This window comes from Lampris incognitus, chromosome 11 (assembly GCF_029633865.1).
Source record: "Lampris incognitus isolate fLamInc1 chromosome 11, fLamInc1.hap2, whole genome shotgun sequence".
NCBI classification, from domain to species: Eukaryota; Metazoa; Chordata; class Actinopteri; order Lampriformes; family Lampridae; genus Lampris; species Lampris incognitus.
This window is the reverse complement of record NC_079221.1, coordinates 12,770,608-12,794,373: the sequence shown is the minus strand read 5'-3', so window position 1 is coordinate 12,794,373 and position 23,766 is coordinate 12,770,608. Positions and strand designations below refer to the sequence as shown.

At 43.3% G+C, this 23,766-nt stretch overlaps 2 protein-coding genes across 2 annotated transcripts; both read right to left on the bottom strand.

Moving 5' to 3' along the window:
• Window positions 1–138: 138 nt before the first annotated feature.
• Window positions 139–1,867, bottom strand: jagn1a (jagunal homolog 1a). Its single transcript, XM_056290002.1, has 3 exons — window positions 1,776–1,867; window positions 1,353–1,453; window positions 139–1,238 (listed from the first exon to the last, which is right to left on the bottom strand). The coding sequence occupies exons 2-3, from the start codon at window positions 1,439–1,441 to the stop codon at window positions 776–778; spliced, it is 552 nt and encodes a 183-aa protein (XP_056145977.1). The 5' UTR covers window positions 1,442–1,453; window positions 1,776–1,867; the 3' UTR covers window positions 139–775.
• A 4,708-nt stretch (window positions 1,868–6,575) lies between these two features.
• Window positions 6,576–10,118, bottom strand: col8a1a (collagen, type VIII, alpha 1a). The gene is made up of 2 exons (XM_056289985.1): window positions 9,815–10,118; window positions 6,576–8,512 (listed from the first exon to the last, which is right to left on the bottom strand). Exons 1-2 carry the CDS (start codon window positions 10,116–10,118, stop codon window positions 6,576–6,578), a joined length of 2,241 nt encoding a protein of 746 aa, XP_056145960.1.
• Window positions 10,119–23,766: the final 13,648 nt, after the last annotated feature.

The following is a 23,766-nucleotide window of genomic DNA, read 5'->3' as shown; positions in this document are numbered from 1 at the left end:
AGAAAAAAAAAACAACCTAGGTAGGGTAAATTCATTAAAACTGATTTTCTCTTTCAGTATACTTATTTTACAATGGCAGCTGAAAACGAAGCAGGCTTTGCTGCCCGACAGAGACATATAAGAGACAGCCACTGTAGTGATGACTTTTTATTAACTGTAAAAACTAAGTGGGAAATACAGCAGATACATCTCATTTAATCAAGTCCAGGTTAAAAGAAAAAAAGAAAAAGGGAGATTTAATGCATATGCAAACCTATTTCCTTCTACTTGTAAACAAGGCCCAAGGCTAGTTACACATTGAGAATTTGCTTATCTAAATTTCCATCACTGCATCATTTTATCATGTATTGAAAATACTATCCCACTCCAAAGTAGAATGTTCCTGTCCAGTGAGAAAAAAACACAACTCTAAATCGGTGATGAGAAGGTTGGATCTGCTCTGACTGAAACGTTGCCCTTAGTGCGGTGTGGTTGCAGGTCATAGTTGTTAGTATTGTTGCTCGGTTTTGTTTCACTCTTCAACTAAGGGAACTGGATACAAAATGTCACTGTTTGAATTCAAGCTAATTACTAATCAGTCATTTTTTTAATCTTAAACAAATAACCGGTGCAACAAAGCTTCAACAAAGAATATTGTCTTGATATATCTTACCTAGGAGAACTCTAGCATGCTAGGGTATAAGGTTGCATAATGAGATCCTGAATAACTAAAACTGAAATAAACTTTTTAATAGATATATGAACATAAAAACACAGTTCTGCCCAGTTCATTCTATCATTTCTTCTTCTTCTCCTGGGTGGCGTTGAACCACGAGTCTAACAGCTTCTTGCTGTAGTATATCTGCCAGGCATGCACCTGCACAGCTATCACCATCAGTAGGTACATAACAGTCACAGCAGAGAAGCCAAAGATGAAGCGGTAGGCCTTCCCTTGACGGTAGAGCAGCTGGGCCACAGGGAACATCTCCATGCCCCCATAGATGAGAGGTGCCACGGAGAAAAGCCCCGAGCTGATCATAGAAATGACCAGGTAGCTAATGTTGTTCTTTGGCAGTGACAGGCTGCTGGAGAGCAGTGGGAGGAGGCTGATCAGGTATGGGTACTCCCACTGGTATGGCATGGATATTGTGTCATGTGACACCAGGTTGAAGTGGCTGATGGTCACCTGGGCAGCCACCAGGAGCCAGATGACAAAGTGGACAAAGTTTAACTTTCGAACCTCTGACTTCAGGGAGGCACTGTGATGAAAGACACATTAGCAGACCATTTCAAAAGGTCAGATCACAGGTATTGGCTAATACCAGACAGCACTGAAATTTCTAACAAGAAAGAGATGGACACAAACCACTTACCTCATCTGGAAGTATAAGCCCCCCCTCTCCTTGGGTTTAGACTCGTTTCCATTAGCTCTGGCAGCTCTGAGGCCTCCGCGGGACGTCATATTGAGGGCGGCCTACTTCCACACAAACCATTTCCATACCAGCAAAAACAAAGAAAATAAAAGACAGATCAAACTGACGTTTGTTGCACCGGAATATAGGAAAAGAACAAGAGTAGATTGTATTTGTATAACACATCTGTTTCGGGGGTTGCAGCGCTAGACTGCGTGTTGTGGACGCACGGCAGGCTGATCTGCGCGCGTAGCTGAAAAGCGATTCGCCACCGAACAGCCGCGTCCGACGGACCATCGCCGGTTTCCTTTACCGGCCGCGCGCTTCGGCCGCGGAAACGCAAACAGACAAACAGGGATAACGTGGATAACATACGGTACTCACCGCTTCGTGTTTTCGCGAGTGTGACCAGGCTCACCACGCCAATCCCACCAAGGCTTCAAAGAACGGATGTCAGGCGGATGGCAGAAGCATCCTCGCGCATGCGCAGAGAGTGATCCGGCGATGGAGAGACGACCGGTCACAGCATCAGCATCAAGCTTCTCTCTCCACGTGCCTGACACGCATCCCCCCCCCCCGTTCAGTACTTTGCGAGGTGAATTATGAGTTTGTCTTTTAATACGACTCCAGTCCGTATTCGGCCATAATGTTATAAAAGCACAGAGAATAAATTTACGTTTGCGTTTATCAGTTTAGCAGACGCTTTTATCCGAGCTGACTAGTTAGCAGACAAATTCGACTTTCAGTTAATGGCATCGTACAGAGCTACACAGCAATCATATTAAAGTAGTAGCCTATGAAGTATTAGCAGTTGTTGTGTATTTATTGTAGTACTAGCCTAATGAAATCATGTACAAAGTATATCATAGCAGTAGTACTTATAATAATAATAATAATAATAATGGAGTAGTAGCAGTAGTAAATCTGATAAATAGAGAAATAATCATATAGTAGATTTACACTGGCACATATCAGTAACAGACATACTCAATTCAATTCAATTTTATTGTCATTAACACAATGTACAGGCACATGTGGAAAGGAAAGGAGGGCTGCAGCTCCAGCAATACGGTGCAGAGGGGGGCACATAGGGGCATACACGGCATAAAATACAGATCAAAAACACAAGAATATCAACATATGTACAAACTTACATCGAATGAGGTATCTGGGGTATGGCACTGTAAACATGCGGCAGTAGTGCAAAAAGAAAGTCATAAAAGTGCAGAAACATATCATCGCCATAACAGTATAAAACGTCAAGCGCAAGTAGGAGGAGGAAACAACAGTAGACACAGGGAACACAATAATGGTAGCAAACGATTCCGGTATGATATTTCTCGCAATGATTGACATGTGATGCTGTTATGCATCAACCAGCTCATCTGCTCCAGATGAGCTGGTTGATGCCTTGTATGGTTGACACCCCTATCGGTGTGTGTGTGTGTGTTTGTGTGTGTGTGTGTGTGCGTGTGTGTGAGAGAGAGACATTAATGCATTAATAGCTGTAAAGCATGCTGAGTGACTGTTGCAGCTAGACAAGCGCTCTTTAAAATGCACCCCGTTTACAATAGAATTGAACCGATACACAGATATTTCTGTTGAATTCTATTTATTCATATATTTTATTTATTACATGTTTAATGTTTGTACAATCATTTGGGCTACAAGCTATGCCCACTTTGCCAGTATGCTCTCACTAGGCCTACTGACTCCTTCTGATGGATAGCAGGGTAATGGCGAGCCTGCGGACAGCGTCGTTTAACACATAAATATATAAATAAAGACATCTGAAACACCATTCTTTACAATTAAATCACTTTTTATTTAGAAAAACAATAGACAAAAACAAATGTAAAACATTTAATTTTATTATTATTCTTTTGTTATACTAAGAATTTTAGCACCATGAAAATATATTCATTTCCCCTTATTTCTTGCTTATGTCACCACTGAAGTCCTCGGCACTACAGAATGGAGGAGATCAGCAGTCAAAATAATAAATTATTGACACAAATACTGATGAAAATTGATGAAAATGGATGAAAATATTCGAATATTTAATCAAACTGGTCGTAATCTCCTGTGGCAGACGTGTTTATTTTCCTAATTTTTTCTTTGCAAAGCTACCTGAGATACACAGATATTCTACATATTCCTGAAACCTCAGGTGTTTTGGACTTACTGTTCCAGACACGCTGAAAGCAATGAACCCACAAGGGGAGGCCTGGCAGCAATGGCGAGTTAAATCGAACACCCATGGCATCCATAATATGAAGTCCACGCTGGTTCGTTACGTCAGCTGTGACCTGCTGAAACCAGACGTCTTACACGACCCAGCAAACCAAGAGAAACCCACCAATGCGAACAAACCAGTCTTACAAACTCAATGATCTCCGCCATTACATGAAATAAGTATTCACGAGGTCCCCGACCAGCTTGGGGCTGTTCTTCACCAAACCCTAACAGTTTAGAGGCCATAATCTGGGTTTGAATGGGGATGTGTTTTGGGGTAGTGTTTTGGATTGAAACGCTTCAGATGGTAACTGTTATATACTATATCCTTCATGCGTGCTCAATAATCCAGGTAAGAAAATCACAGAAAGTTGAATGAGTTCATCTGGACACAATGTTTATTCAGAGAAACGTTTCATCATCCAGGAGGATCGCCATGACTTGAACATCGGGGAAACTAAACAAGCACTGCAAGAGGATGGCCCAACACAGGAGCGCTAACACATCAGGCCAGGACTCCAAAGTCTACACCATCTACAGGCCAGTGGCCACACATTCAAGGATGTGGATGTGCACATCCTTGATAGGAAGGAACGATTGTTTGAACGGGGAGTCAAAGAGGCCATCTATGTTAAGAGGGAACGACCATCCCTGAACTGATGGTGACATGTGTCACCATCTTACAATGCTGTGATTGCAACTATTCCCTAATCCTGTGAATAATACACATGACCATTGTAATGCTAGTTAATGGACGGATGAGTAGTGTAGCGGTCTATTCTGTTGCCCACCAACACGGGGATCACCGGTTTGAATCCCTGTGTTACCTCCGGCTTGGTCGGGCGTCCCTACAGACACAATTGGCCATGTCTGTGGGTGGGAAGCCAGATGTGGGTATGTCGCTGCACTAGCACCTACTCTAGTCAGTCGGGGTGCCTGTTTGGGGGGTAGGGGGAACTGGGGGGAATAGCGTGATCTTCCCATGTGTTACGTCCCCCTGGTGAAACTCCTCACTGTCAGGTGAAAAGAAGCGGCTGGCGACTCCACGTTTCTGAAAAATGCATGTGGTAGTCTGCAGCCCTCTCCGGTGTGGCAGAGGGGGTGGAGCAGTGACCAGGATGGCTCAGAGAGCGGGGTGATTGGCTTGGCCAGATACAACCCCCCCCCCCCAAAAAAAGGAACTCTGGTTAATGCTCACGGCAATTTGTATAAGAAACCGATCATTGGTTTCAGTCGTTATGCCACTGTATTGTTTATAAGGGTGGGGATACCTGCAGTCAGTTGAGACTGAAGAGGTCACTTAGATGAGGGATGAAACATTTCTCTCAATAAACGTATTCAGATGAACTGATTAGACTTTCTGGGATGTTATTATATCCATTTATTTGACTTGGAAATATGCGGGACGCTACCTCAAACGTCATTGAAAAATGAATGTTTGGATCACTGCTGAAATTCCCTAAAACCACAGCAGACCAAAATGAGGCCTCTTCAATTAGGGTCTGCAATGGGACTGATTACATGTCCATCCACATAATGACAGACGAATATGACAAACGAGGATTTTTTTTTGACAGAAAGAGGTTTTCACATGCTGGATAAAACAAGCTGTGGACTTTAGCTTCAGTTTAAAGCGGTTTTAAAGCACTACTAAACCCTTCAGTATATAGAATTGCCCATTGACTTCAACAAAAGCTGTTGACAGTATGCAAACATTTTAACAGGAACAGAAATAAAATGAAGACGATACAGTCTCATTCACACAAGCAATCATGACTGAACAACATAACCGCTTACCATTCCCCATGTGTGATTGTTAAATTAAATCAAAATATAAAATCAACATTTCTCTCTGGGTGGACATTTAACATTCTAACATGCATAAGCTCTCAAGTCCATAGTTCATTTTCTAAATCTCATGACAGTCATTTTTAATAATCCCCCCCACCTTGATGCATGCTCAATAATTCAGGGAAGAAAATCAGAAGGTTGAATCTGTTCATCTGGATACAATGTTTATTGACAGATACGAACTGATTCAACCTTCTTTGAATCCCCTCCAACGGATTTTAGAATCACCTGCTTCACAAGATTAAAACATTCATTCGTCACTTTCTCTAAAATACTACCACACCTCGTAAGCACGCTTTGAGATGAGCCCCTTTTTCAGTACTAAACACGTTCTTTCTTATGGCGTCAAACATGTTTTTCATAGTCCACCAAGCCAAACTTCATGTCTGAAGTCTACAGTCATGACAACCCTGACGCAGCTGTTTGATAGTAAGCGAGCTGGTACTGTAAAAACACCACCAACACGGAAATGAAGTCAGCACACATTTTACAATTGCTGTAAACCTTTTCCAAAAGTAAGTCATCGTATTTCTAATAATCGCACAAATTAAGGTGATTCATATCGTGGTTCGGTGATCTGTGAGTAGTTCTCAAGGAGTAATTTTGCCTGTTTGAAAGTACCAAAAGTACAGGAAAAACAAAAAGCCTGCACACAGAAGTACACCTTTGGATTTATAGGTAGAAAATGTTTAAAAGTCATTTTTATCTATCCCAATAAAGGCAAAACATTGAAAATGAAGATACCCTACCAAAGTGAAATAAATCATAATTTTTTATAATTCTTTCACATTTGTTGCCACATAGGACAGCTGCCAGTTTGGATAAGAATGTGTTGTATGAGTAGGTAGAAAATGTGGCACACCTTACCAGAATCTGGCGGCACGGATGGTTTATCCCTCCTCGCATGAGGATTTTTTAAAGTTTTGGTTGTACATACTTATGATTGAAACTCCCTAAATGGCATATTTTTGGTAAATGCAGGTCCATTTGTAAGAGTTTCTTTCAGCGTCAAGTTTCATACATTCTGATACACCTCTAGAGTTGTGAAAAGAGAAATCCTTTAACTCCCAAATTCACTCTCACTCTTCAGCTGGCTTGTCACATAGGGTACAACAAAAACCCTGAGAAGGAGGAATGTACATACTGGCCAGCATAAAGTCCTGCGGCTTGATCTGAGGGCAGCTGGATATGAACGGTATCTCCAGGCTGTAGAGGTAATACTGCACTCCCTGATGCTTGATCTAGGAAGCCCTTCTTGTATTCATCGTATGTATAACTCACTGGCTCATTGTTTCTCATCAAGGCCACCCACACATTTGCTCCTTTGCAGTGAACATGGTAAGCAAAGTAGTAAATGCCAGGCATGTCACAAGTGAACACACCTGTCAGTGGGTTATAGTTTTGACGACCATTGTACAGGAGCTTATCGAAGACAACAGGACTACCAACAGGGGGAAATGGTGTGGTCACCACAGCTGTGAAAGCTGGCATTTCCAAACCACTGGCACCCATTACTTCTGCCCCATTACCACCATACTTTCCCTTCTTGCCATATACACCAGCCTTAACACCGTCTAATCCAGGGCCCATCTCAGGAAGGACTCCAGCCATGTCCGGGGGGAGAGCAATTGTGCCAGGTAAACCAGGGGGTCCAGGAAGTCCAGGCTGACCTGGCTGTCCAGGTGGCCCTGCTGGGCCTTCCTTTCCTGGGGGTCCTACTGGACCAGGAAGACCTGGTCTCCCATCTCCTGCAGTGCCAGGTAAACCAGGTGAGCCACCTTCTCCCTTGGGCCCAGGTAGACCAGGAGCTCCAACTGGTCCTGCTGCACCATCCAAACCTGGAATTCCTTTAGGACCTTGGGGCCCACCCTCACCGGGTAATCCACTTTGTCCCTTTGGCCCAGGCAGTCCTGAAGGGCCTGGGGGACCTGGTAAACCTTTGTGGCCATTCTCTCCTTTTGCACCGATGGAACCTGGTGGACCTCTTGGTCCTGGCTCTCCACCCTCTCCCGGAAGACCATCCTTACCAGGAAGCCCAGGAGGACCAGGCTCACCCTTGGCTCCATCACGACCTTTGGGCCCTCCTTCTCCATTTTCTCCTTTTGGACCAGGCGCACCAACACCTCCAGGAGATCCCATAGGGCCTGGTGGGCCTGGTGGGCCATTTGGTCCTGGGGGTCCAAGCATACCAGGCAGTCCTCCATGACCTTTCTCTCCTTTGGGCCCTGGGGCCCCAGGCGGGCCATTTATACCCTTATCACCCTTTGGTCCTGGGAACCCTGGTTTAGCTAACCCGGGCAGTCCTGGCTTGCCTGGCAAACCAGGGGGTCCTGGCTGACCTTTCCCACCTGGCATTCCTGGTTGTCCTGGCAAGCCGGTTGGACCTTGTTTTCCCTGACCCGGTAGACCTGGTGGGCCAGGTTCACCGCCTTCACCAGGTGGCCCAGCTGGTCCTTGCTCTCCAGGGGGGCCAGGCTTCCCTGGTGGTCCTTGTGGTCCTGGCACCCCATTCAACCCAGGTTTGCCGATGCCCGGTTGCCCTCCTGGGCCAGGAGGTCCTGGTGGGCCTGGGAGCCCTTTGTGACCAGGCTGTCCAGGTTGGCCTGTTCCTTTGTCTCCTTTGGGTCCTGGCAGACCTGGCAACCCTGGCAGGCCTTTGTGACCAGGCTCGCCCTTGGGTCCTGGCTGGCCAGGGAGTCCCTGTCCCCCTGGTTTACCTACTCCTGGGAGCCCAGGTGGACCAGGGGGACCCTGAGGGCCTGGCTGTCCAATCGGTCCCTCAGCACCACTAGGGCCAATTTCTCCTGGCAGTCCTGGATCACCATTTCCTCCTGGCTTGCCTGGGAGTCCTGGTAAACCTAATTTGCCCACACCAGGCCCTCCTGGTGAACCAGGAGGGCCTGGTCGGCCGATGGGTCCTGGCTGTCCACTCCCTGGTGGTCCCGGAGGTCCGGCAGGCCCATCTGGTCCAGGAGGCCCAGCTGGGCCTGGGTCCCCTTGGGGAATTCCCTCAGCACCACGAGGGATAGTCAGACCTATGGGAGAAAAGATGCATATTTTAGCCAGGAACACTGCCAGAAATAATTAAGACTACAAATGCAGAGGGGAAAAGATTTTGTTCTATCATGTTTTGTTCTATAAGTGTTCTATAAGTGCTATCTCACCAAGTCTAAAGATGGAACCAAGAGTGCATAATTACAGCTCCTGTATATACAAGACTAAACCCTAAAAATAGCACAGACACACATTTTAATGGAAAAAGACGTGCACGTGTGGATACGAAGTTGCCTACATTATTAAATTAAATTAATTAAGTTTCCTTTATTAACCCCCTTGGGGAAATTCAGTTACTGCAAATTAACCCATCCTGGTTGTGATCTGTATAGCTAGGAGCAGCGGGCTGCTGCCTCCAAGCTACACCCAGGGACCAACTCCAGTTCTTTTCCTATTGCCTTGGTAAGGGGCACAGACAGGAGTATAAACCCTAACATGCGTGTTTCTTTTGATAAACACATGTTTATCAAATTCATAATTTTTCTCTGCATAGACACAAGATGTTTCTAATAGTTACTGTTTTTCATGTCAAAATATAGAAATAAAGGTCAAGGCCCCGGGGCGGTGACAAAAGCAAATCCAGTCTACAAGACACATAAGGAAGAAAAAATAAAAATTAGAAGATAATATTTCTGCGGTGTCTGTCATAACTTCAGTATGAACTTTACATGTGAAGAAGACAAATCCAAATAACTTTTCTCACAAAGCAATTTCTGGAGGACATCTTATTTATTATTAGACAATATCCCCATAAATGAAGAATTCCCCAGATGTATGTAACCAGCAGAATCTGGTTTTCTTTACAAACTTGAAAAAAAAAACTCTTTTACAACTCCCAAATAAAAAAACTTTGCTAATGTTATCTGTTATCACACCGCTCTATGCTACCTTTTGTCATTTTATTTTTATTTTTTTTGGTGAAAAGTTACATAATTCAGTGAACTACTTCTATGTAATATGTTCAGATTCTTTTTACGGTCCACTTCCATTCCACACAGCATCTAATATATATTTTTTCTCTCTCTTCTAAAGGTCTTCCTGACAGTAATGCACAAAGAAGAGCTGTGTGAGACTGTTTAATATAGAGACTTGAAGGCTTATCAAATTGATATTTCTTCTGGAACGCTGAGTGAAACAGTACTGATATCAATGATTTCATGTCATATATATTTCTTATAGTACATCAGTGAGACAGTGTAGTAAAAGTTGGATTATTTTAAGTACCCTTTTCTAATTATCTGTTTTTTGTTTTTTGTTTTTTTTAAAGGGGTTGATTGCCTCACCTTTGTCGTGTCCACCATTATAACCACCACCTTTCCGGGCGTTCTCCTTGCCCATGTGCGTGGGTATCTGGGGCAATTCCTTCCTGTAGTGGGGGTATTGATGGTAGGGCATCTCTTTGCTCATGTACTGCTGCACGGGGAAGCCCTCTTTGCCCATGCCCATCTGCTGGTGGTGTTGTAGGGGTTGGTGGTGCTGCGGGTGCTGCGGGTGCTGCTTGCGGCCGTAGTACGCCCCTCCGTGGACGAGAGGAAGAACTGCAAGCTGCAGCAGCGTGAGGAGAAGGCGAGCAGGAAGGGGAGACATGGCCATGGCCTTGTGGAAGAGAAACATGACAGTAAATCATCCATTTGGGGCTTTTGTTATTACATTTAGAGTCCATGTGATCAGAGGTTATGTGCCAAATACAAACATTAACCGTGCTCTGTCGCCATCTGCTGGACATAGATAAAAACTGTACCATGAACGTTTGTACCGCCATGCTCATCAATCAATCAAGTTGCATTTTATATAGTGCGTTTCTAGCTACTGCAACAGCCACTCAAAGCGTGTTATAATTAATTAACTCACTCACACACGCGCACGCGCACGCACACACACACACACACACACACACACACACACACACAGCTTTGGTAGAAAATAATCGGATATTTATGAAACCAAATTTGAGCTCCTTGCAGTGATCTATCTATCTATCTATCTATCTATCTATCTATCTATCTATCTATCTATCTATCTATCTATCTATCTATCTATCTATCTATCTATCTATCTATCTATTCCTGGTTGGTTTCCAATCAAACTATCCACACAGGGAATAATGTCATTATTTTTGATAATATATAATTTCACGAGTGTAGACGGTCTTATGGCTCAAAATTGCTGTTATCTTCCTTTTACAGCCTTCATTTTAGAGAGATTGTCATTTCCACAGAGTTCAATAATATCACAATTTGCTCCTTTCCATTGGCCTTGAAATGTCTTTGAGGAGAAATCCACCAGTGGCCAACACACAGCTAAACTGCTGAGGAAAAAACAGGGTCCTTACTGAGATGAATGCCTATTATTGCAACAGCCAGATAGATTTATTTTTAGTTTCTATTGGTGTTTTCACATTAAATAAGAGCAGGCACCTTTGGACTAAACGTTTACGTCATACGTTTTAATGACTGCTTTATTCGACCAAACAGATGCTTCTATGCACAATAAGTTAGAATTATGGCAAAGAAAATGATATCATAGAAGAATATAACAGTATAATGACTATAAGAAAAGTAATATTAACTTGTAAAATTAAAGCATGACTTTTAACACCTTCCCAGGGGCCCTCTTACTGTGTTAATATTGGACTTTATTCTTCTGTATTCTTAAGAAATTATTACCAAAGAGCCATAATCTGTATTTTGGCTCTTAAGACATGGTTAGACTCTAAATGTGTCTAGACGCAGTGTTTCAAAATGACAATGGGACCGTGTATGTTTGAAATTCAGCTTGTGAGACCCACTCTTCTTCCATGTTAGCCCTTTGTATTAAATACACAGGACTGAATGTAAAGTTATATCTAACTCAGAGGCAGAAGTTTGTAGATCCACTTTGTCAGATGAACAACACTTTCCAAGAGCTCCTGTCAGTCAGAACATGCAAAAGACGAGTCAATCTGCTACACAATAACTTGTCACAAGACGTCACCTTAAATCTCGGCAAAATGTACTTTCTAAAAATGTCTATCCTTATGGAAATGCCATAATGGAATGCCATATGGCATTAATAGAGTGGTGTAAAGACACATTATTAACCTTGTTATCACTGCAGGGAGAAGCTGAGCACAAATGATGAGTATCTGACAAGCTGTGTTTCCTTTAAGCATTAATATCTCTGATGCAATGCAGAAAATTGAGACTTTTAGGACACCTGCCTGGGTGGGCAGACTGAAACGTCACTATCAAGGTTATTCATTTATATATATATTTTAAAAATCTCCAGGATTACTGTTGCAGCAGCATATACAAGCTCATTGCTTTATGTGACGTTGGTAGTGGAGATATAGCAGGCAGAGCTGTATTAACATCTGCTAGCATCTCCTCTGATGGGACTTTGTCAGTAAGTCATGGGAGTTGGGTGCAGTCAACTGTCTTAAGTCTGGCCACGATTCTCATCTTAACACAGGGCAGGACAATACTGATCATGAAGGATTGCCACAAGAGTACAACACCCTCAAACTACCGGCCATTAACCTGCCTCTCCACAACATGGAAGCTCCTCTCAAAGATCACAGCAGCTCAGTTGAATAGGCACATGAGTCAGTACATGAGCGAAACTAAGAAGGGAATCGGAAACAACACCAGAGGGTCAAAACATCAGCTACTGGTTGATAGAGCAGTCACCCAAGACTCTAAGACTAGACAGACCAACCTGAGCATAGCCTGGATGGACTACAAGAAGCTCTAAGACTCAGTGGTAACAAAAGTGACCAGGACTGAAGGGGTGGAGCTACCAGAAGACAGGATTGCAGACATACAGGACAGTTACAAGTACCTGGGTATCCCACAGGCCAATGGGAGCCATGATGAGAAAGCAAGCAGGTCAGCTACAGCCAAACACCTCCAGAGAGTAAGGCAGGTCTGGAGAAGCTAGCTCAATAGTAAGAATAAAATCCAAGCCATCAACATGTACACCCTACTAGTCATCAGATACCCAGCTGGGATAATCAGCTGGCCACAGGAGGAGATACAGGCCACAAGTCCAGAACCCTGAGAGTGTATGAGCAGCGAAAAGAAGGGGCCTGAGGGTTATTGAGTGTCAGAGCCACTATCCAGGATGAAACAAGGAGCATCCAAGAGTACATCAGTAAGATGGCCCCCGGGACAAACTATTCAGTGGGCACCTCAGTCAGCAGAGGCTAAAGTATGATGTGGAAGAAGAAGAGGAGATACCGTGGAAGACCAAAGCACTCCACGTACCATCAGCAGATAGAGGCATCAAAAAACCCTACCAGTGGCTAGAAAATGCTGGTCTGAAGAGGGGGATTTAGAGATTTATATTTAAAAAAAAAAAACTAAAAAAACTCCCTCACCCTTTTTTATTCTACCAGAGGCCTGGGAGCTTGAGGGTTCTGTGTGCAGTACCTTAGCTGTTCCTAGGACCACACTCTTCTGGACAGAGACCTCAGATGTTGTTTGTGGAATTTGCTGGGGCCACTCTCCCAGTTTGGGGGTCACAACTCCTAGTGCTCCTATCATGACTGGGACTACTGTGGATTTCCTTCTCCTGAATCGCCACCTTGCCATGGTGGAGAAGCTTGCAGTACTAATGATCCCAAGAGCTATGCCATCCGGAGCTTGGCTCCTGGTAGGGTCACCCAAGGCGGATAGGTCAAGTGGGAGGTTCCAGACAAAGCGCAATTCAACAAAAACCTCAAAGGCAGAACTGGCAGAAGATATCTCCAGGTCACAACGGCAGTGAAGTTGGATGAAGTCTACAACAGAGGGTGGTCCCCAATCGTCTTGGTTCTCCATGCCATTAATAATAATAATAATAAATCGAACTTATATAGCTCTTTTCTAACACTCAAAGTCGCTTTACAATAAACGGCAGTGAAACAAGACAACAGATAAACATAGCACAAACATACAGAGGTGGATGGGAAGGGGGGCTATGAGAGAGAGAGGTGACATCCACACACGACGCCAGCAGTACTCTCCAGCTTAAACAGATACAGAAGGGCAAGAAAAAAAAAAACAACAGCACTGTGGACGTTGCTATTATTAGACAATAAACTCTGGCCACCCCCTGCCAAGGACCGTGTGGTGGCTGCAAGCGTATCAGCCATGCCACATAAAAGCTGCCATGTGCAGGCGTCCTCCCATTATGCGGCTCCAGGATCGGCCTCTAAGCCCACCTGACGACCCAGAAGGACCCAAGAAGGACAGTCATACTCGACCCCAAGTGACCGCCGATGATGATGACTGTGGATTTCACCTTCCACATCCAAAATAGTTTTTCTCTCAGCCCTTGGTATTTCTCTAGTTTCTCATGCTCTTTATTCCTGATGTTGCCGTCACTCGGGATTGCTACATCGATCACTACTGCTGTCTTCTGTTCCTTGTTGACCACCACAATGTCTGGTTGGTTAGCCAGCGCCTGCTTGTCAGTCTGGAACAACCACAATGTCTGGTTGGTTAGCCAGCTCCTGCTTGTCAGTCTGGAACTTGAAGTCCCACAGGATCTTAGCTCTGCCATTCTCAACCACCTTTGGTGGTGTCTCCCATTTGGACTTGGGGACTTCCAGTCTGTATTCAGTACAGATATTCCTGTACACTATCCCAGTCACTTGGGTTATGCCTTTCAGTGTATGCTTTCCCAGCTAGCATTTTACACCCTGCTATTAAGTGCTGGACTGTCTCAGGGGCGTCTTTGCAAAGCCTACATCTTGGGTCTTTTCTGGTGTGGTAGACCTCTGCCACAACCGATCTGGTGCCGAGTGCCTGTTCTTGTGCTGCTATGATTGAAACCTCTGTGCTGTCCTTTAGTCCAGCCTTTTCTAGCCACTGATAGGATTCCCTCAATATTAGCTACGTCTTCTATCTGTTGATGGTACATTCCATGGAGGGGCTTGATCTTCCATTATACCTTCCATTATACGTACCTCATTTAAAAAAAAATCTCTTTCTTGCGCTTTTACTTTAGCACTGGTTTTGCTCTCAGATGCTTGTTTAGAGAGAAGATGCACTTATGACCTCTGATGACTAGTAGTTCTCCTGATTTCCTACGTTAAATGCACTTATTGTAAGTCGCTTTGGAATAAAAGCATCACCTAAATTACTGTAATGTAATGTAATGTACTGTAATGTAATACCTCCTCTCCTTCTTCCTCCCCACTCTCTGTCTTCTGCTGCCTGAGTTACTCACACAGTAGTTCATCCCGGGGGGCCCTTTTTCCTCTTTCTGATGTACTCATGGATGTTTCTTGTTTCAGCCTGGATAGTGGCCCTGACACCCACTAACTCTCGGCCTCCATCTTTTCGCTTGTACAGTCTCAGGCTGCTGGACTTCAGGTAGAACCCTCCGTGCATTGTGAGGAATTTATATATATATATATATATATATATATATATATATATACACACACTACCGTTCAAAAGTTTGGGATCACATTGAAATGTCCATATTTTTGAAGGAAAAGCACTGTACTTTTCAATGAAGATAACTTTAAACTAGTCTTAACTTTAAAGAAATACACTCTATACATTGCTAATGTGGTAAATGACTATTCTAGCTGCAAATGTCTGGTTTTTGGTGCAATATCTACATAGGTGTATAGAGGCCCATTTCAAGCAACTATCACTCCAGTGTTCTAATGGTACAATGTGTTTGCTCATTGGCTCAGAAGGCTAATTGATGATTAGAAAACCCTTGTGCAATCATGTTCACACATCTGAAAACAGTTTAGCTCGTTACAGAAGCTACAAAACTGACCTTCCTTTGAGCAGATTGAGTTTCTGGAGCATCACATTTGTGGGGTCAATTAAACGCTCAAAATGGCCAGAAAAAGAGAACTTTCATCTGAAACTCGACAGTCTATTCTTGTTCTTAGAAATGAAGGCTATTCCATGCGAGAAATTGCTAAGAAATTGAAGATTTCCTACACCGGTGTGTACTACTCCCTTCAGAGGACAGCACAAACAGGCTCTAACCAGAGTAGAAAAAGAAGTGGGAGGCCGCGTTGCACAACTGAGCAAGAAGATAAGTACATTAGAGTCTCTAGTTTGAGAAACAGATGCCTCACAGGTCCCCAACTGGCATCTTCATTAAATAGTACCCGCAAAACACCAGTGTCAACATCTACAGTGAAGAGTCGGCTGCGGGATTCTGGGCTTCAGGGCAGAGTGGCAAAGAAAAAGCCATATCTGAGACTGACAAATAAAAGAAAAAGATTAAGATGGGCGAAAGAACACAGACATTGGACAGAGGAAGACTGGAAAAAAGTGTTGTGGACGGATGAATCCAAGTTTGAGGTGTTTGGATCACAAAGAAGAACGTTTGTGAGACGCAGAACAAATGAAAAGATGCTGGAAGAATGCCTGACGCCATCTGTTAAGCATGGTGGAGGTCATGTGATGGTCTGGGGTTGCTTTGGTGCTGGTAAGGTGGGAGATTTGTACAGGGTAAAAGGGATTCTGAATAAGGAAGGCTATCACTCCATTTTGCAACGCCATGCCATACCCAGTGGACAGCGCTTGATTGGAGCCAATTTCATCCTACAACAGGACAATGACCCTAAACACACCTCCAAATTGTGCAAGAACTATTTAGAGCAGAAGCAGGCAGCTGGTATTCTATCGGTAATGGAGTGGCCAGCGCAGTCACCAGATCTGAACCCCATTGAGCTGTTGTGGGAGCAGCTTGACCGTATGGTACGCAAGAAGTGCCCATCCAACCAATCCAACTTGTGGGAGCTGCTTCTGGAAGCGTGGGGTGCAATTTCTCCAGATTACCTCAACAAATTAACAGCTAGAATGCCAAAGGTCTGCAATGCTGTAATTGCTGCAAATGGAGGATTCTTTGACGAAAGCAAAGTTTGATGTAAAAAAAATCTTATTTCAAATACAAATCATTATTTCTAACCTTGTCAATGTCTTGACTCTATTTTCTATTCATTTCACAACATATGGTGGTGAATAAGTGTGACTTTTCATGGAAAACACGAAATTGTTTGGGTGATCCCAAACTTTTGAACGGTAGTATATATATATATATATATATATATATATATATATATATATATATATGCAGTCGCCTCACAGCAAGAAGATCCTGGGTTCGAGCCCTGGGTTAGTCCAAATTTGGGGGGTCGTCCTGGGTTGTCCTCTGTGTGGAGTTTGCATGTTCTCCCCGTGTCTGTGTGGGTTTCCTCTGGGGACTCGGTTTCCTCCCACAGTCCAAAGACATGTAGGTCAGGTGAATCGACTGTACTAAATTGTCCCTAGGTATGAATGTGTATGTGTGTGTGTGCGCGTGTGTGTGGGCCCTGTGTGATGGCCTGGTGGCCTGCCCAGCGTGTCTCCCCACCTGCCGCCCAATTACTGCTGGGATAGGCTCCAGCATCCCCGCGACCCTGAGAGCAGGATAAGTGGTTCGGATAATAGATGGAATGGATGGATATATACACATGTTATTCCCTTGCCCATGAATGTCTTGTTCAAGTAGCCCATGAATAACCAGACGGGTTGAATTACCAGATGGCAGGATAACAGACATACAGGACAGTTACAAGTACATGGGTATTCCACAGGCAAATGGAAACCATGAGGGGGAAGCAAGGAGGTCAGCTACAGCCAAATGCCTCCAGAGAGTGAGGCCGGTCCTGAGGAGCCAGCTCAATGGAAAGAATAAGATCCAAGCCATCAACACTTATGCCCTTCCAGTCATCAGATACCCAGCTGGCATAATGAAATGGCATAATAAGATGCTGACGAGCAGAACTGAAGAACACAGCAAGCAAGTTTATTTATAGAGCACATTTCATACACAGGGCAATTCAGTGTGCTTTACACAAATAAAAACATAAAAGGAACAACCATATAAAATATAATTAAAATAAAAACAAATAGGAACAATCATATATAAAATATAATTGAAAGAGTACAAAGTACATAAAATGTACTTTGAAATAGTAATTAAAAAGGAGTTATATAGTTAAAGACAGCCACTACAAAAAGAAAATACAAAGTACAAAAAAAAAGAATAAAAACGGTCACTTCCCCGCCGGGAGTGGTTAGAGCTCTACTTCCAGAATTGAAGTGCAGTAGGAATAAGGTGCAAGTTTTAAAGCTCAATCATAGGCACAAGAAAAAAGAAATGTTTTTAACCTAGATTTAAAAACTGCTATATTTGGGGCACATCTAATACTGTCACAGCAAACACTGTCCATCCTCGTTATTTCCCTTTCCCTGTTCCTAACAGGCTGTCCACAATTCAAAGAAGGCTGAATCGGTTAATCTGGACACAGCGTTTATTGACAGATACGTTCCATCATGCAACTAAGTGACCTCTTCAGTCTAAACTGACTGCAGGTATCCCTACCCTTATAAACAACACAGTACAACATGCCAGTGCCAGAAGTTGGTCCACCCCAATGATTGAGTCTCCCGGCACAAACAGAGTAATATAGTGTACATTTCCTCAATGTACATTGACTTGTACATTGAGGAAACTAAACAGACGCTGGCCAAGAGGACGGCACAACACAGGAGAGCTAACACGTCAGGCCAGGACTCCACAGTCTACACCGTCTACAGGCCAGTGGCCACTCTTTCAAGGATGAGGATGTGCACATCCTTGATAGGGCAGAATGATGGTTTGAACGGGGAGTCAAAGAGGCCATCTATGTGAAGAGGGAACGACCATCCCTGATCCGGGGGGGGGGGGGGGCTAAGAGTACATCCGTCACCATTTTACATTGCTGTGATTGCAAACATTCCCCAACCCTCTGTGAATAGTACACACGGCCATCGAAACTCTAGTTAATGGTCACACCCATATTTGCATATGGAACTTGTCGTTGGTTTTTGTCGTTAGGCACTGTATCGTTTATAAGGGGTGGGGATACCTGCAGTCAGTTTAGACTGAAGATGTCACTTAGCTAAGTGATGAAACTTATCTGTCAATAAATGCTGTGTCCAGACGAACTGATTCATCGTTCTTTAATTTTCTTACCTGGATTATTGATTTTAGGTCATTGGATTATTGAGCATGCACCAAGACACTGTCCACAATTATTACCTGTTCATGGAATCCCAACCCCCTAGAACCTGTAACAGATTTTTATAACAATAATAATAAAATAAAATAAAAAAATATATATATAATAATAATAATAATAATTATTATTATTATTAAATAATAATGTATAATAATAAATAATAATGTCAAAATATAAAGACCTTGAAATCGAGATTGAACGAATGTGGGGAATGAAAACCACAACAATACCAGTAGTGACAGGAGCCCTGGGACTTGTAAAACAAAGGGATGGAGAAATACACCCAACGGATCCCGGGGAACATCAGAATACAAGAACTACAGAAGATCGCACTACTTGGAACATCTCATATCCTAAGAAAGGCACTATCCATCAACTAGACTTCTACCTCATTCTAACCCTAGGCCCAAGGAATGGGCCTGGTTATTATGTTATATTATGGCACGAAGTTAAAGGAAATTTGTATAATAATAATAATAATAAGCCTGGCATTGTTATCAAGGACAGGAAGCAAAAGAGGTGCATGCTCATCGACATGGCAATACCATCCGAAAAAAAAAACCCCTCAGTGAAAGTCACAGAGAAGTTGACCAACTACAAAGACCTGGATATTGAAATCAACAGGATGTGGGGAATGAAGACCGAGACAACACCAGTGGTCATCAGAGCTCTAGGACTCATGAAGAAGGGAATGGAAAAGTTCACCAACCGTATCCGAGGCAACATCAACATCAGTGCAGTCCAGAAGATCGCCCTACTCAGAACAGCCCACATGTTAAGATGAGTACTGTCAATCAAGTGAAATCTGCCCTATAGTGCCTCAGGTCCATAGTTTGGACCCGGCTCTACAGGATGTAAAACAGGAAATGTGAAAGAAATGATAATAATAATAATAATAATAATAATAATACTACAAATACCTGGGAGTGAATGAACGGGATGGGATACAACATGCCAAAATGAAAGAAAAGATCAGAAAGGAGTACTACCGAAGAATACGAACAGTAACAAAATCCGAACTCAATGAATCCAACCGAATGGAAGCCATCAACACCCTGGCTACACCAGTCCTAACTTACAGCTTCAACATCATTGACTGGAAACTAGAAGAGATCAGGAAACTAGATAGAAAAACAAGAAAAATACTCACCTTAGACAGGATGCACCACCCAAAATCAGATGTGGATAGATTGTACCTCCCCAGAAACGAGGGTGGCAGGGGTCTAATCCAACTGGAAACTGCCTACAAACAACAACAATAGGCCTAGATACTTACCTTAACACCAAAAATGACCCCCCTCTCATGATTGCTAGAAAGCACGAAAAACAAAACAAAAAGTACTCCGTAGCTAACCAAGCTGCAATGTTCAGAAGAGAGCTCAACCTCACTGAAACACCGCAACCTGAAAATGAAGCTCCACCATCCATGCCCGAAAAGTCAAACAAAAAGCAAAGTGTCACACCCAAGAACAAATGAAACAAAAATGGGAAGAGAAACAAATGCACGGGCAATACCCAAAAAGAGTAGGTGAGAAAGGTGTAGACCAACATATGACCAACTAATGGCTCCAAACAGCTGGGCTGAAATCCCAAACAGAGGGCCTTATCATCGCTGCCCAAGACCAGGCCATCAAGACCAAGTACTACTGCAGAAAAAGAAAAAGACCACATCACAATCTTATGGGACATGTTAATACAGACAGATCATGAGATAAAGGCCAACAGACCAGACATCATCATCAAGAGCAAAAAAGAAAAAAGCTGCCAACTCATCGAAATGTCCATCCCGACTGAAAGGAGCACCTCAGTAAAAGTAACTGAAAAACTGTCAAAATATAAAGACCATGAAATAGAGATTGAATGAATGTGGGGAATGAAAACCACAACAATACCAGTAGTGATAGGAGCCCTGGGACTTGTAAAAAAAGGGATGGAGAAATACACCCAACAGATCCCGGGGAACATCAGAATACAAGAACTACAGAAGATTGCACTACTTGGAACATCTCATATCCTGAGAAAGGCACTATCCATCAAAAAGACTTCTACCTCATTCTAACCCGAGGCCCAAGGAATGGACCTGCCCGGTTATTATGTTGTATTATGGCATGAAGTTAAAGGAAATTTGAAATAATAATAATAATAATAATAAGATAATAAATAATAATGAGATACTAAAAAAGGTGAAGAATTTAGTCTGTAGCACCAGTTGTGAAGGAACGGACTGAATTCCTTCGGTCAGCTATGTTGAACGTAGGCTCTTGAAAGGAAAACTGTTGCAATGAGCCTTATTTAAATAACCGTCAACGAATTCACCGCTGTTTGTTTCAATAAAGAAATACATGTAAAAAAAACAAAAAACAAAACAAGATGGCCAACCGAGGAGATAAAGGCCACAAATATCAGGCCATGGAAACTCCTCACAATGCACAGAGGGTTCCACCTGACCTCCAGCAGCCTTGGACTGTCCCATAAGAGTACAGTCCTAGGATCAGTGCAGAATTGTCATCAAACTCCCAGGCCTCCGGTACAGGACCCAAGCTTGAGGAAGACACGTCATCCTTGGCAACTTCAAAGTACAGACAGCTTCTGTTTGCACCCAACATAAGACGTACAGCTTCTCCATACACAGTGAGGGTGGGAACATGATGGACATTTAGGAGGAGAGGTTCTGTATGAGCGTGCAATCACTACCTGCCAGACTGAAAATGTATTTTATAACAGTGTGAATTATTTCCGTCATCCAGCAGCTAAGTGGCTGGCATGTCAGGAACTAGCTCCACAATCCTGTTGCTATTTCCAAGACCATTCCTGATGTCTCTCCCACATCTACCAGCCACGCTAGCGTCATATATATACATACATCTATCCATCCATCCATTATCTGAACTGCTAATCCTGCTCTCAGGGTCACGGGGATGCTGGAGCCTATTCCAGCAGTCATTGCATGGCAGGCAGAGAGACACCCTGGACAGGCGGGGAAACACCCTGGACAGGCCACCAGGCCATCACAGCCCCCCCACACACACACACAAGGATTTGATCCATCTGAGCTGCATGAATTGATTGAATAGCGTTTCGTTTAGTTACGATGACCTTAATCAGACACCGACAAAAAAAATAGGAAAAATTCTTTCACCCAATGTCACTGTGTTTGAAGCCACTTTTAACATTTATTTGGATACCCTGAAAAATAGTGTGAGGTTTCTCCTTGTCAAAAATGATCTTTCAATTAAATCTTTTGGGTGCGTACAATAACTTATTTTTCTCCTTTTTTTTTTACACTTTCCGTGTTTTTTGCCTTTTCCAACATTCCTTATCACACGATTGTGTGTATTTTCTGGATAGACCGCATCCTGAGATGTTCGTATTGTATGCGTTGTGTTAATATTTTTCGATTTAAATAACTCTCGTCCAGATGCCAAAAATGTTGATATGCAACCAACTCCGATCGAGACTCGGGAAAAAAACAAAACTGCTAGTTATTAATGCTGCTATAGGTCAGCCACTCCACAAATCCTTTACAGAGAAAACGGTTGCAGAAGGAAGGACGAGACAGAGAAAAGAGACTCTGAAGTTCCCAGACTGGCTGCAGGTGCCTGGCAGGTGCCAGGTGCCTGGCCGGCTGCATTAAAGCCCTTCACTAAACCACAAACCACGAGCTGTTCTCCTCCCACCATGCCACTGCTGTGCGAGAACCCAGCTCTGTGTGTGTGTGTGTGTGTGTGTGTGTGTGTGTGTGTGTGTGTGTACATGAACACAAATTGAATAAATTCCAACCGGGTTAAAGAAGCCTGATCCGCTCTCTAGTCCTACGCACATAATTTGACCAATATTACATGGCCATGTTGAATACTCAATTCTGATTGGTCAGCGAAAGCATTCTGCAGTTGGTTATTTCTGATCGTACCATCACAGCGAATACTGGTCTCTGACTGGCTGGAGGGTGTGCATTAAAACCGTACAATACACACGTAGTTCGGCTCAAGTTTAAGCATTTTTCTAAATTCATACCATGTCTCTATGTCACCATAGCATAGTGGCGGTTCTACCTTTTATGGCGCCCTGGGCGAAACCCCACCCCCTTTCCGAGCACTCCCCCAACAAAAAAAGCACCCTTCCGTACTAACTGTAATTTTTATCCAGACATTTGGAACAACACAAGTAACTAATCATAACATTTAAAACTATATAAAGATAAAAATATAACTCATTAATATCAAAAGTAACAAAGAAAAATAGAAACAATTTGTAGTGAATACAAATAAAAAGTAGAATCCCATTATTATACTATTACCCTATGGCTAACAAACAACACACAAAACTAAATTGCACAAATCCTATATCACACAAATACATAGATAGAATAACACACATACTATAGAGAACCTGATTTTTACATTCTTGCACTTCAAACAAGAAACACACAAACTAAATTGCATAACTGTCATCTAAACCCGGACCTTTCTGGCCTTCCTTGATGTAAGGTCATCAATTACATCATCATAAGAAATCTGCCCAGCATTTGCATGGCTAATCCTGATGAGGGCAAGGCCACGAAGGCGTTCCTGTGACACGGTGGACCTCAGGTAGGATTTGATGAGCTTCAGTTTTGAAAAGCTTCTCTGCTTCAGCTACGCTCACTGGAAGAGTAAAAAATTCTGAGCGCAGTCCACAAATTTGCATACATTTCTGAGAGCTCCCATGTATAAATAGGGCCCTGGTCATGAACAGGATCAGCGCATGCACTTCTGCCACTCGAGGTGAAAAACAGTTATGTCACCCCTCTATTGCAACGTACCAACAACAACACACAAAGGCCAATATGGCCTACACATAACGCAAAAACCAGCAACAACACACAAACACCAATACACACAATCCAAAATAGTCTAGCGCAGGGGTGGCTAACCATGTGCCATGGAGAACCATGTGTATGCAGGTTTTCATTCCAACCCGACTCCACACCTGGTAATTTTACTGATACATTCTTCCTCTTTGGTTGAAGGGTTGTTTATCAGTGAAACCACCTGGTGTGGAGTCTGGTTGCAATGAAAACCTGCATACACATGGCTCTCCATGGCACATGGTTAGCCACCCCTGGGCTAGCGCGACGCTAGTGTGCTCAAAATGTCAACAATATCCATCCATCCATCCATCCATCCATTATCATATCCGTTATCCGAACCG